Below are 14521 nucleotides of genomic sequence, written 5' to 3'. Positions count from 1 at the left end.
TTTTCTGTCCAGTTCCACAACTCCTTTCTTGAAACCACTTTTTTTCAACTATGTCTCCAACAAGTATTTTAAGATTTTAATTACGTAGACAGTACGGTAAGTTGTGGAAATGCATAGAGATGAGCATGGTATTTCCCACGAAGGAAGCTGGTCGCTCCTTTAGAAAGAGAGGAAGAAATATGGGAACTTTCATATTTTATGCCAGTAGAACTACAAAATGGGGAACAGCATTTCCTTTTTTTTGTCAGGTAAAAATAGTTTGGCTTTGCTCCCAATGTTTTGTTGTGATGGGACCCTGTGTTTAGAACTTGGGGCCACACTCTTAGAAAGTTATGCTGGGATTTGGCTTCCAGTAGCTCATGTTGAACTTGGCCCTATAATCCCTGTGCAGAAAGGCACCCTCAGTGTAAGCCAGATGTGAGCATGTCTTCTTGCTGGACATGGTTAGCCAAAATGTTCAAGGTTGAATTTACCTCCTCGTCAGCCTTTGCTTACGACAATGAAAATGATCAAACGGACCGCTTTTTATATCGTTATTGGCAAGGGCGTGTATCGTGTTGTTTTTTGTTCAAAGCACATTGTTTTTGAACAGTGGCCGAGTTTGAAGTTTGGGAAATTGACTCTTGGGTGAAGAAACTGGAATAAACTTCAAGGGCTTCTGTCAGCCTGTTACTTGTGCAGGTTTTGCTGGTGAGACCTCCTCAATTCAAGGTTACGTGAAACTCGGAAATAAAATTAATTGGTCAAGGAAAAGATGATCACGAAATCTGAGAATTAAAAAAAAAAAGCCTCTGGGGCCACAACATAGTTTTCCAAATGACTTGAGCCAGTTCAAATCAGCTCTAATTTACTTTTAAATAAACAAATAAGCTATAACGAGAGCTAACCACAATTCAGCTACTTGGTCTAAGAAGCAACCTTGTACAGGTTGTCTCTTTGAAATCCAGGCTAGCAGGCTCTCATTGCTGTCTGGGAAGGCTCAGAGAATGACCAAATAGAGGCACTTTAGGCCAACTTTTTGCCAATTAGGAAATGGTGAGGGGGGGGGTTAGAGAGGGTTTCTTTTTTGTGTTTTTGAAATAGGATCAGCCTGGCTGGTCGGGAGTGATCAGGCTGCATCTATGAGTTCCAGGAGGAGAGTGGTATTCTAGGAAGGGCCAGCATAACAGGAAGTCTCTTCAGTCTCAGAAGGTAGCCTGGAGAGAGGTCCTATCTGCTTTGCTTTAGTTCTTAGGTCTCAGTGATGGCACAGTACCCAGACCAGTGTTATTGTGTGGAGTGGAGCTTCAGGATGCATGGCCTGTCGGGAGGTCATAGCCGTTGTGTGTGTCCTTGAAATGTACTGTAGGAGAAGCAAATTGCTTTCCACACACTCTTTCCGTAACGTGCCACCGCAGATTCCAAGTATCTGGACCAATTGATTATGAACAGCAATCTCCAAAGCTGTGAGTCCAAATCTCTATCGACTCATTTCTTCATTTGCTATTGTCAGGTTTCCAGTTCAGCAACAAAAAGCTGACCTAGATGGAATCTTGGCTTCTCTGGTTTTCTCAACCAATGTTGAAGATCGACTCCTTCCTCTTTTTTATTTTCCAAACCACCTTTTTGGCTTCTGGTTTTAAAATGCCCTTTTGTGGCTTGTGAGACAGCAAACTTGCGAGATGCCAGCTAATCTTACCTCTGATTCTGACCTGAGCTGGACGTTTCCACCCGTCCTCCCCCTTTCCCCTTTCCCTGTCTCTTTTCCTTCTTTCCTCTGTACGTTCCCAGAATTCCATTCTTCTATATCTTTGTAGCCATTACTTCTAAAAATGTAGCCCACTTATTTGCAGATGTATATGAATCTAGTAGTTACATCTTGTGAAGGGCCCATGAAAATCATTTCTGTTTCCCCTTTCTAGCCAGACAACCCCAATGCTCAATGTGCATGTTTTGTTTGAAATGATGGAATGAATCAGTTCATTGATTTGAAATGAGCATTCCCTTTCTTGAAATTACAAACACAAACACAACAACAACAACAACAACAACAACAACAACAACAACAACAACAACAACGAAATCCCCAAAAGGAACATTTTCTGTCTGGGTTGAGGAAACTCTGTGGTGCCTTTGAGAGTCCACAGGATTCTGAATCAAATCAATGTAAGAGGCACGCGGCCCTTAAAAGTGGTCTTGACTTACAGAGCAAATGAAAGTCAGATTTCTTTGGGGTGTGGTATGCTAGGACCCCCAAGTCCTTCCTATGAAGTTAGAAAACTGTTTAACCTTTGTTTTGAAGTAAAAAACTGTGGCATCTTTGTTAACCCTTTCGGCAGTTCACAGAACAGTGAAAAGAAAAACGTGGACACCTACCATTTTATACTGGTAAAATGTCATTTTGGTATATCCTAAGAGTAAAGATAAGTACTTTAAAAGATTTTTTCTTTTATTTCACTTATTTATATATTTACACTCCAGATTTTATCCCCCCATCCACCCTGCAACTGTTCCACATCCCATACCTCCTCCCTGCCTCCCCTGTCTCCACAAGGATGTCCCCACCCCACCCACCCCATCAGACCTCTCTACTCCCTGGGGCCTCCAGTCTCTCAAGGGCTAGGTGCATCTTCTCTGACTGAACTCAAACCCAGCAGTTCTCTGGTTTTGTGTTGGGGGCCTCATATCAGCTGGTGGTGCTGCCTGATTGGTGGTCCAGTGTCTAAGAGATCTTGGGGGTCCAGGTTAATTGAGACGGCTGGTCCTTGTCAGAGTTGCCCTCCTCCTCAGCTTCTTCCAGCTTTTCCCTAACTCAACCACAGGGGGCAGCAGCTTCTGTCTGTTGGTTGGGTGCAAATATCTGCATCTGACTCTTTCAGCTGCTTGTTGGGTCTTTCAGAGAGCAGTCATGACAGGTCCCTTTTTGTGAGTACTCCATACCCTTAGTAATAGTGTCAGGCCTTGGGGCTTCCCCTTGAGCTGGATCCACTTTTGGGCCTGTCACTGGACCTCCTTTTCCTCAGGCTCCTCTCCATTTCCATCCCTGCATTTCTTTCAGACAGGAAGAATTATGGGTCAGAGTTTTGACTGTGGGATGGAAACCCCATCCCTCACTTGATGCTCTGTCCTTCTGCTGGAGGTGGGCTCTACATGTTCCCTCTTCCCACTGTAGGACATTTCATCTAGGGTCCCTGCATTTGAGTCCTGAGGGTCTCTTACCTCTCAGGTCTCTGGTACATTCTGGAGGGTCATCCCAACTTCCTTCCTCCTGAGGTTGCCTGTTTCCATTCTTTCTGCTGTACCTCGGGGCTTCAGGATTGTCCCCTATCCAATACCAGATCATGTTCCTCTCTTCCCCTTCCTCCATTCCCTTTCCCTTCCAGATCCCTCCCTCACTTCCCCCTTGTGTTTGCTTTCTTCTCCCTCCCAAGTGGGACTGAGGTGTCCTCATTTGGGCCCTTGAGCTTGTTGACCTTTTTGAGTTCTGTGGACTGTATAGATTTTAAGGGAAAAAAGTCTCATGGATCTTGTAGTTCTTGTTTTTATTTGGTCAATATAGACAATCTTGCTTCAAAATATTTGATGGATTTTATTTTTTATTTTTTTTGGTATGTCGCAGCTGATTTTTTTCCCAGCACAGTCGTGCATGTGTAGCTATGCTTTCTGAAAGAGAAGGACAATGCCTTGCATATCAACAGCAGGGTGGTAAAGTAGCATGGCGGGCTTCTGAAGTAAGCTTGCAGTGGGTCTGATGAGGCTTCTTGTTTTCCAGGGATCGTCATTTGTGAGGCGCCTAACAACAAGTTAGACAGATTCTCTGGGGTCCTCTCTTGGAAGGACAGCAAGCACACGCTCAGCAACCAGAAGATAATCCTGAGAGGCTGCGTCCTGAGGAACACCAGCTGGTGCTTTGGGATGGTTCTTTTTGCAGGTACAGTGTATGGATCGGGGCCATCTCTGTGCCGCCCCTTCCCACAAAGTTCCTGGTTCTCTATGGATGGGAATGTGCAGCGTTTTTATTGAGTGCTGAGTACTGGCTCCCGAGTTGATCCCAGAGTGTGGCTGGTAGCTGGAGGAGACAATAGTACTGTGGGTATAATCCATGTGGTCCCAGTGTGTGGGAACCATTGATATGTTGACGTTGTTCTTAAGGATGCTGAAGCCTTCATCATCTGATCGTATCTACAGACCTTCTGTTAAGTTTCTTTCTCCTTCGCCCCACCGTGGAAGCCTCATCTGCTACTCCATATAATCAGTGTACCCTTAATATCAAAGATCGATATGAAAGAAAGCCCTTCCCTCCACTGCAGCTCAGGTTGCTTGCCATTTGAAAAGGTCAAGTGGCTCATTTGAGAAATCCTTCTTGGAGAGCAATCATTTGTGTTTGTCACCAGGACAGATGGGTCTGAAGGCTGCACTTAATAGGGCTGGGAAGGATGTAGGAAGGGAGAAATGGAGAGAAGGAGGTAGGAGAGAGGCAGGAAGGAAGGGACATTCTCCCACTCTTTCTTCCCCTCAATTTTTTCTTTTTATTTATTCTTCTCTCATACAATACATCCAGACCACAGCTTCCACTCCACTCCTCCCAGTTTCCCCTCACTGTCCCTCCCCTCAGATCCATTATCCCCGGTTTCCCTTCAGAAAAGAGAAGGTTTCCCAGGGATATCAACTGAACACAGCATAGCAAGATACAATAAGACTAGAAATAATTCCTCACATCAAGGCTGGACAAGGCATCTCAGTCGGAGGAAAAGGATCCCAGAACAGACAAAGAGTCAGAAATATCCCTGCTACCAGCATGAGCAGTCCCACCAAAGCTCAAGCTGAACAACCATAGCATGTATCCAGAGGACCTAGCGTTGGCCCATGCAGGCTCTGTGATTACAGCTTCAGTCTCTGTGAGCCTGCTTAGTTGATTCTGTAAGCTGTGTTCTCCTGGTGTCCTCGACCCCTCTGGCTCTGACAATCCTTCTTCCCCTTCTCTGTGGGCTTTCCCAAACTCTGCCTAGTGTTTGTGGTCTCTCCATCTTCTCTGATCAGCTGCCAGAGGAAGTCTCTATGATGTCTATTGGCTTAGGCACTGATCTATAAGTAAGAATATTATTAGGAATCATTTCATTTCTCTTTTTAAAAAAAATTGCCAGTTGTGTTTGATCCTATCCAGCTTCCTGGCCATCCAGGAAGTCTCTGGAATGGGCTTTCTCCCGTAACATGGGCCTCAAGTCCGACCAGTGACTGGTTGACCACTCCCATGGGCTCTCAGCCACCGTTGCCCCATCACATCTTGCCAGCAGGACAGGTTGTAAGTCAAAGGTTTTGTGGCTGGGTTGGTGTCCCAATCACACCTTGCCTGGTCACAGAAAATGGTGGGTTCAGACTCCTATCCTCCATTACGAAGAGTCCTCGCTAGGGCCATCCTCATAGGTTCTAGGAAGTTTCCACTGTACTAGGCTTCCACATCACACCCCTAGTGCCCCTCCCCAAATTTCAGTCATCTTTCCCTATCTGATCCCTGCTGCTCCCATCCCTTCCTGCTCTCATTCTACCAGCAAAATCTATTCTATTTCCACATCCCAGGAAGATCTACTTGTCTCCCTTAGAGCCCTCCTTGTTATTTAGCCTCCCTGGGGTCTGCTTTCTTTTTACTAAACAGCTAATATCCACTTATAAGGGAGTACATATCTGTTTGTTTCATCGTGTAGGTTACCTCACTCAGGATTTTTTCTAGTTCTTTCCACTTGTCTGCAAATTCCATGATAACATTTTTTTCAACATCTGAGTAATATTCCATTGTATAAATGAACTATATTTTCTTTATTCCTTGGTTGAGGGACACCTAAATTGTTTCCAGTTTTATGAATAAAACTGCTATGAACATAGTTGAGTAGTGTTCTTGTGGTAGGTTGGGGTGTTTTTTGCCACCCACCATTTTTGTCTTTATTTGTGTGAGTCTGGGGTAGCATTTTCCTTCTCAGGAACAATAGCACAAGTGACAAAGCCACTTAAATTCTACTCCCAGCTTCATTTTCTAGCCTTTGATTAAAAACAAATTATGTTTACTGTGATACCTAATTAAGATGTGTTTTGTGTCTGTTGATTGATTATATGTGTAATTGAAATCAAATCATATTCCTTAACTGACCTTCCTTAATAACAAGAGCAACAACAACAACATCATCATCAACAAAAATGCTCATTAAAGACCCAATGTGTTCCAAAACTAGAAAAAGTCCTCCTAGTTGCTGATAAATACCCACAGCTGTGGGTCTGAGCATTGCTTTTGCTCTTAGGGCATTGTCACCTGTAAAGATCCAGCAAATCTCTAGAAATGAAGCAGAGTCAGACTTCTGTCTGAAGTTGAACCTAGTTTCATGATTCTTTCATCAGTTGCTTTTTAACTTTTTTAAAAAATTTTATCTATCTATCTATCTATCTATCTATCTATCTATCTATCTATCTATTTTTACTTATTCATTTTACATCCTGTTCACTGAGCACTTCTGGTTACCCCTTCCTACAATTCTTCCCCATCCCTTCCTTCTTCCCTTCTCCTCTGAGCTGGTGGAGCGCCCCCGGGTATCCCCCTACCCTGGCACATCAAGTCTCTTTGAAGCTAGGCACATCCTCTCCTACTGTGACCAAATAAGGCAACTCAGCCTGTAGAACATATACCACTTACAGGCAACAACTTTTGGGGCAGCCCCTGCTCCAGTTGTTCAGGTCCCATATGAATACCAAGCTGTACAGTGCCTACATATGTCCAGGGAGGCCTGGCAAAGGACACTGTCAACAGGACAAAATGGCAGCCTATAGATTGGAAAAAAAGTCACCAACCCTACAGAGGGCTAATATCCAAAATTTACAAAGTACTCAAGAAGTTAGACACCCATTCAAATAACCCAATTAGAAAATGGGGCACAGAACTAAACAGAGAATTCTCAACAGGGAATCTTGAATGGCCAAGAAGCACTTAAAGAAATGTTCAAAGTCCTTAGTCATTAGAGAAATGCAAATCAAAACAGCTCTGAGGTTCTATCTAACACCCATCAGAATGGCTAAGATCAAAAACTCAAGAGACAGCCTATGCTGGCGGGGATGGAGCAAGGGGAACACTTCTTCCTTGCCAATGGGAAAGTAAACTTGTGCAACCACTTTGGAAATCAATTCGGCAGTTTCTCAGAAAACAGGAGGTAGTTCTCCCTCAAAAGATGCTCTACCATCCCACAAAGACACTTGCTCCACTACATTCATAGCAGCTTTATTCGTAAGAGCCAGATGCTTTCTTTTCATTGGCGAGGTAGATAAGTCTATGGTTATTTATGTCGTATTTATCTTTCTTACAGAGCAGTTAAAAAGCTGAGCATACTCATACATTGCCTTTACTTTCTGTTAAAGAGCACAAGATCTCAAACCAGGCTCCTCATCTGCAAGGTCTTTAGGGAAGTAGTCTCCTGTTTGATCCCTGTTATCACTGACGTGAGGACGCCTCATCCCAGCGATGGGGTGTCATCCAAAAGCCCAGTCCAGTTATATAATATTGTTACGAATGACTAGCTCAAGACTCTGAGTCATATTATATATGCTAGGACAGCTAGCCCATTTCTGAAGGCTGTTGAGGGGTCAAAGATTATCTCTGGGGAAACTCCCCTTATATCAATGGAAGAAAGTGTGTTGAACCAAAGTTCCCAGAACAGGGAGCAGGCAGATGTGGATTCAGGTTGTTTAGGAGCTCCAGGCTCTAATCCTTGCTGTAAGACTATGCTCTTCCCTGTGTGGTAACACAGGGTTATCATGAGCACACTTGAATACATTGCTCAGGTGCACTGATGATGTGTGTGGAAGAGGATGCTTGATGGTATTTTCCCCATGCCCATTTCTCAATTCTTTTACCAAAAGTTCAGAGCACACTGACTGCTCTATGGGCCGAGCTAGGGAAGGTGGACTATTCTCTGCACGTTGGGGAGGAGAAAGGAGCTCTCTGTTCTTTTGTGATAGGTCTTAGGTGTTCACTTTTAGGGGACATTGGTCAGGTGAACCTTTGTAAAGCAGACAATACCTGCACTGATTTTAGTTAATAGAGAGCTTAACTAGCATATTGGCAAGCAGAGGAATTCAGGGTTGTTTTTGTCCATGTCAATGCTGAAGAGAAGGGTACTATGAGTACACAAGTCTTGAGACACTTGAACAAGAAAAAAGTTCTAGTTGGTTCTTAGATCTTGTGAAAACTGAATCCAAAATTAATTATTAGCCACTCTTCTTATTTTCAAATGCTACTTATTCACGTTGACCAGGAGGTACAGAGGCATGGTTTACTTTACAAAGTTATGAAAAAATTCATAAGTTTAACCCATATGGACACCTGGCCACGCTTCCCTGGTGGCTTTCCTTTGTGTTTAAGATGAGATCAAAGCTTGTTTCTGAGGGAAGAGGCCAGAGTCATTCAAGCCTCCATGTTCTCTGTCATTCATTTGCCCCATAGGTCTTATCTCCTCATTTTCCAGCCTTCTCTTTGCTTTGCTGGTTGGTACCTGTGGTTGAATATAAAGCCATGATATCATGGCTTTCCTTAAGTTTTGTCTTGATGAGTCATGAAAGAAATCAAAAGGAGACAAATTATTAAATCCTAAGTATTCACCAAATAAACATCTCTATGTAGTTGTTTCAGATCGGTTGGGTCCTTCAACATAAGATCACTCTTGTAAAGGCTGTAAACCTATCATTACTTCCTTTAGGATGCAATAATAAGTCTTCCTTCCCTGTATCATGGTGACTTAGGTGGAGAAACAGTTTGATAGCTGCTGAGCCTGCCTTGCTATATTAGTCTTCTGCTTCCAATGTGCTCCTCCTCATACACTGTAGAATTTCTACATAATTTTTTCTATGATTGTCCTTATTCAGTGATTCCTGCTAGGATCCTAAATGAGGTACAGTATTGCATATGCATTGGTTTATTGTCTCATGTAGTTTATGAATAATAATTTGGAACAAGAACTATAGAGTTAGGTATGTTGAAATTCAAGTTCTCTCTCTGTGCTTATAGAATGAGAATACACAGGAAAGTTAAATTCCTTAGCCCTGTTTCATTATCTGTGAGCTGAAGATAATGATATCAATTTATTGCCTAAAAACATTAACTGACTCTGTCTTCTCCAGGGATGAGCTCTCTGCCAGGTGTTTCATAGGTTCCTTTTGACTGGAGTACGTTTTCCATTCTTTAACTCTAAAGTTGTTTCTGCTTTTTGTGCTGAGTTATATTTATAGAAGGCACCAAATAAATCTTTCCTGCTTTTTGAGTCTGTGCCTTTTGATGGGGGGGGGATTTATAACATTAAGAGTTGTTTTTTGGAGGTACATATTGATTTCTGCCATTAGATTGATTTTGTTTCAGGAATGTTACTCTTTTACAGGTCCAGACACTAAACTAATGCAGAACAGTGGTAAGACAAAGTTCAAAAGGACAAGCATTGACAGACTGATGAACACCCTAGTCCTGTGGGTAAGTTTCTGACAGGGTGATGAGTACTCTTGTGCTGGGGATGAGTCATTAAGAGGTTGACAAGTACTCTAGTACTACGGATGAGTCCCTGATGGGTTGAAGCATATTCTAGTGCTATGGCTAAGCCACTGACAGGTTGAGTAGTACTCTAGTTCTCTTGGTGAGAATAGTGTATTTGTCTACCTGTCTAACTTGTCTGTCTGTCTCTATATATGTATGTATCTATCTGTCTGTCTGTCTACCTATCTATCTGTTATCTGTCTGTCACCTATCATCTATCATCTGCCAATTACAGCATAAGTCACTGGTAGCACCTTGTATTTTATAGTAGCAAATAAGATGATACTCTCTGGAATTTTAAGTAGGGAATTTAATGCCGAACATCATTAATTTTAATGGTTTAAAGTAATTCCATTCAATTAATTTGCAGCACTAACTATTAAAGGAAGAAGACATTATGATATAGACACAAATTGGTATTGTATGGGGGAATACATAGTTTGATTTTTCTTATATCTAGTTTTTCTAATAAACCTTCAGTAAATTTTTTCAACTTTGTCTTCTTATGTTCCTGTTTTATTCATGAGAATGAAGAAGAAAATAGTTCTAGATATCAGGAACAGTCTTGCTTGGAGAAAAAAAAGGACAGTTTACTACTTTGTAGAGCCTTTTCTGCCTCCAGAGTGGCTAGTGCGAGCTCCTGATGCAGAAGCAGAGCAAGTCACCACAAATTTCGTTCTCGAGACACCGCCTTTGTGTCCTTCATCTACGAGGCTGTGGGTTTGGACTCAGCACTCATGACTTCATTGTCTCTCTGATCTTCTTCCAGAATGTTTGCTTTTCTAATTCTGGTAGTGATGGTGACATTAAAATCTGGTATACATTTTCACCCTGTCTCCCACTTATTTCGAAAAACAAACTATCTACATCACAAGGTGCTTTGGCTCGTCCTCCCCCTCCCCCTGTCCTTATGTAAGGATTTGCAGACAGATCTACAGCTAAGAATTCTGACAGGCGTGAGATGGTGAAAGAGAGCATCAGTCATTGTATTAGTGGCTTATCTGTATCTTATCAAATACCCAACAAACACAATTAAAGGAAGAAGAATTTGGTTTGTCCTACAGCTCTGGGTGTGTAGTCAGTCTCGGTGGAGAAGGTGTGGCTGCAGGAGCAGGGGGCAGCTGATCACATTGTACCCACAGTAAGGATCCCGAGAGATGAATGCTGCTCAGGCCCTTTCTCCTTTAAATACTCTGGGAGGTGGGTCTTCCCGCTTCAGTTAATCCAGTCTAGATAATCCCTTACAGACTTGCCCAGAGGCTTGTTTCCATGGTGATTCTAAAGTCCATCAAACTGTCAGCTGGGATGAACCATTACAGTACATTGTAGTTGGACTACAGATGTAAACTGGGTTTTCTAGGACACTGGGGTCTCACAGTCTTCTCACTTCAAGCATTGGAGTATATGATCTGTCACAGAGTACTGGTGTGATGATAACTGGGTGGCAGGGTCAACCTATAGCACGGTCTTTTCTGTGCTTATCTTTTTATTTTGTTTTTAATCTGTGGATAATGATTACATCTGCTTCAGAGAGAGTTAGTGGGAGAATTAAGTGAGAAGTGTATGTCAGGTATCTGGTCATACCTCAGCCATAAAATGCTAATTTTTATTCATATGCCTGGTTGTAAACAAGAAAGGGTTTGTATAACTTGATTTTCAAGTGACAATTTCTTATGGGAAATTGACTTGTAGTTGGAGTGTGTTGATTTGACTAATTTGAGATTCATGTTAACCTTAACAAAATTTCTATACTTTGATTATTTCAGATTTTTGGGTTTCTGGTATGCTTGGGAATTATTCTTGCAGTAGGAAATTCAATCTGGGAGAGTGAAGTTGGGAACCAGTTCAGAACTTCCCTCTTCTGGAGAGAAGGCGAGAAGAGTTCCTTGTTCTCTGGATTCTTGACGTTCTGGTCATATGTCATCATCCTCAACACGCTTGTTCCCATTTCGTTATATGTGAGGTGAGATGTTTAGACTGTGATGAGGTCGTTTCATCACTCACACTGTATATATCTGCTATATCTGTTAGCAATGAGTGGCTTAGCTCTTTAATGCTGTTTAACTTGTACATTTCTGATCACAACAAATGTATTTTATTTTCTCCTTGATTAGTATGGTTTTGTAGGGATGTATTTTTCTGGACCATATGAACTGCACTGTAAATTCATGGAATCTGATTAGTAAGATTGAGTTGGTTTAAGGCAAGAATAAAAAACCTGGGATATTTTGAGAATAGGGCCTTCCAGCCATTGGTCTGCCTCAGGTACCTGGATGCAGGTCCTGTCCGACCACCCACTACCCCTGAAACACTGGGAAAATCACCTTGTCATCCTCTTCTCAAGCTTGCTTACTTTAAAAAGTGGGCAAAATATAAGTCCTGTCTCATAGGATTGTCTGAGGACTCAATGAATGTCTAAAGCTTGATGAGGGTCTCCCTTTTTATTGGCAGCATTATAAACACATTCAGAAAGGACCCCAAGTAAGGTGATAGTACCTGGCTATTGTTAGGCAACTATGGTTTATAATTCCCACTGTCCTGATCTACAGTTTCCAGATTTAGTTCCACAAAGCGATATTAAAATGGTCTGCCATTGTCTGTATCTGCTTTCAACTTTGTGTGGGTGCCTGTTCTCTTTCCGTCTCTGTGAGTGAATGTTTGCTCTTTCTGTGTGTTCTCTTTCTCCAAACATGTTTTTCTTCTCTCTCTCTCCTTCTTCCCCTTTCTCCATACATGCATGTGTGTGCTCCACAAGATTTATATAAGTCTACCTGAAACATTCTCTGTCCCAATTCTACCAAGATTGAGTCAGTCCCTGAGATCCTGGAGCAAAGACGGACTTGGCTGTTTTTCACGCTCGCCTTCGGTACTAACAAGATACAAAGCCACCAGCTCTGACTCTCCTCTAATTATGACTAACTTCTCTTTTCTCTTTCCAAAAACTAAGCCACAGTAAAACAAAGAAAGTTAATGAACAAAATTCACTCTTGTTTCGTATAGTGGTAAGGAAACTGAAATGTCAAGTTGTGGGAAATGGACTTGAAGTAGGGGCATGTGGCCACAACACCACAAACTGCTCTGGGCGTTCTGGAGCTGTGGGCAGCCCGGGCTCTGTGTAATCTGTTTTCTACTGGCTCATCTTCAACACTGAGAGTCTCTGATGCTTGAATCCCAATTATAGAGCCTGTAGTAGATGTCGTTCTATGCCAGAAAAGCTGTGATCAACTTTGTTACTTTCCGTTTAATGTCCCAGTAACCAATGGGGCATAGATGTACAATCTTCCCGTGCACACAGTGGCTTGTCATTTGCATATATACACACAGAGTTTAAGTTCTTTTGGAGAACATGTACTCTGATCTTCTTTGTACTGCTCTGACTTTTCTCATTTAATGATTTGAAAGATTTAAACAAAACAAAACAAAGCATGGCTAGGTCCTCAGGTTAGCATTTCTTTAATTTTAGTGTGTACTTGTTAACAAAAACCACATTTATAATATTAGAAGCCTAGGTTTTGAATTGGTAATAATAATAATTGGCAATAATATCCCTGGCCTTTGAGAAAGTCCTTGGCTTCTCTTTGGCTTGTGCTTGTCAAATATGTGCTGCTCTATAAAATAAGACGAGGACATTAAAACCGCTTGATTTCTGGATTCCTTTCTATTCAAACAATAGTATCCACCTTTCTACCTATGTGCATATAATTGCTTACGTTTGATATTGGTTCAGTGCTTTATGGCTTAAAACTAGTTTCTTCTGCATTGCTTTTTATGATTTCAAAACTGCTCTCTGCTGTTCTATAACCTGACATGAATGTGAAGCCTTGCCACATTCCATGGACAGCTCTGTTTCCTCTTTTAATGTTTTGCATAAGGCACTAAACATACTTTATCTCATTTATTTATCCCCCAAATCTTCTGAAGTAGCTCTTGCTAAAATGAAGGGTTGGTTCATTTAGGATTACACAGCTAATTAGGTCAGAATGAAGATCTAAATCTGCATTGTCTGACCTTTGCACCATGTTTCCCCTCTGGCCCTAAACTGTGTGGGATTTGGGAGCAGTGAGGATAAAAAGCTGGGGTTGGTCTTAAATCCTCCAACACCATGATATAGGACCAGGAGCAGGAACAGGTGTGTCTATGGTGAGGGCTGACAGCCTCCCACAAAAGCCCCCATTAGGCTTTCGGATAAGGTACAATATATTAACTGATGCCATATGGTGAGAGTTCATGATTCCCTTTGAAAAGTTAACAATTCCAGGTGAGCAGAGATTTATTTTTATATTTCTATGCTGTCAGTGTATTTATGCATTAAGAAAGACCCAGCCACAAGTTATGTGTGTGTGTGTGTGTGTGTGTGTGTGTGCATGTGTGTGTGTGCATGTGTGTGCGTGTGCGAGAGAGAGAGAGAGAGAGAGAGAGAGAGAGAGAGAGAGAGAGAGAGAGAGAGCGCTGCATGTAGTACCGCCGCTCCCCTACCCTCTTTCTTCCCAAGCAAAGAGGAGATGCATCTTTACAGGCTATTTTAAGGCTCGGGAATGTAAATGCATTTTGCAGATTTCCATTGACTTGTACTGCAGCATGGGAGAATCAAACGATTGCTACAAAACCTGCTTTGAATTTGCAAGGAACTTCCAGATTTGCAGACACTTCCAATCTTTGAGTGATTTCTGCAGTGACCCTCCTTTCAGGGGTGATATGTCTTCCAGGACCCTCAGGGGATGCTCAAGAGTGCTGGTCACCCTGAATAGTACACTTCCACTTATCCTGTTCTATGCCTACACATCTACAATAAAACTTAACTTACAAGTCAGGCGCAGTAATAGATTAGCAGTAAATGAACAAATGTAAAAATTATAATCACACAGTACAGTAAAAGGTATATCAACATGGCTCTCCTGCTTCAAAGTATTACATTGTTCTACGTGTACCCCTGATTACATATATGATGATATAATGTCAGAAGGATAGAACAAAGTGTGGTGGATG

The 14521-nt window shown here is 42.1% G+C and overlaps 1 protein-coding gene across 4 annotated transcripts in view; it reads left to right on the top strand.

The window, feature by feature from the left end:
* The window catches only part of Atp8b4 (ATPase phospholipid transporting 8B4 (putative)), a 202345-nt gene that overhangs the window by 104404 nt on the left and 83420 nt on the right, over positions 1-14521 (top strand). For all 4 annotated transcript variants that reach the window (NM_001430434.1, XM_087652116.1, XM_087652114.1 and 1 more), the window contains 3 exon segments: positions 3752-3910; positions 9387-9475; positions 11302-11498. In NM_001430434.1, the coding sequence (NP_001417363.1) occupies positions 3752-3910; positions 9387-9475; positions 11302-11498 (445 nt within the window).

Source organism: Rattus norvegicus, chromosome 3 (assembly GCF_021556685.1).
Source record: "Rattus norvegicus strain SHRSP/BbbUtx chromosome 3, alternate assembly SHRSP_T2T, whole genome shotgun sequence".
In the NCBI taxonomy this organism is placed as follows: Eukaryota; Metazoa; Chordata; class Mammalia; order Rodentia; family Muridae; genus Rattus; species Rattus norvegicus.
Note: the sequence above shows the minus strand (reverse complement) of the source record. Positions and strands in the feature narration are given on the sequence as shown.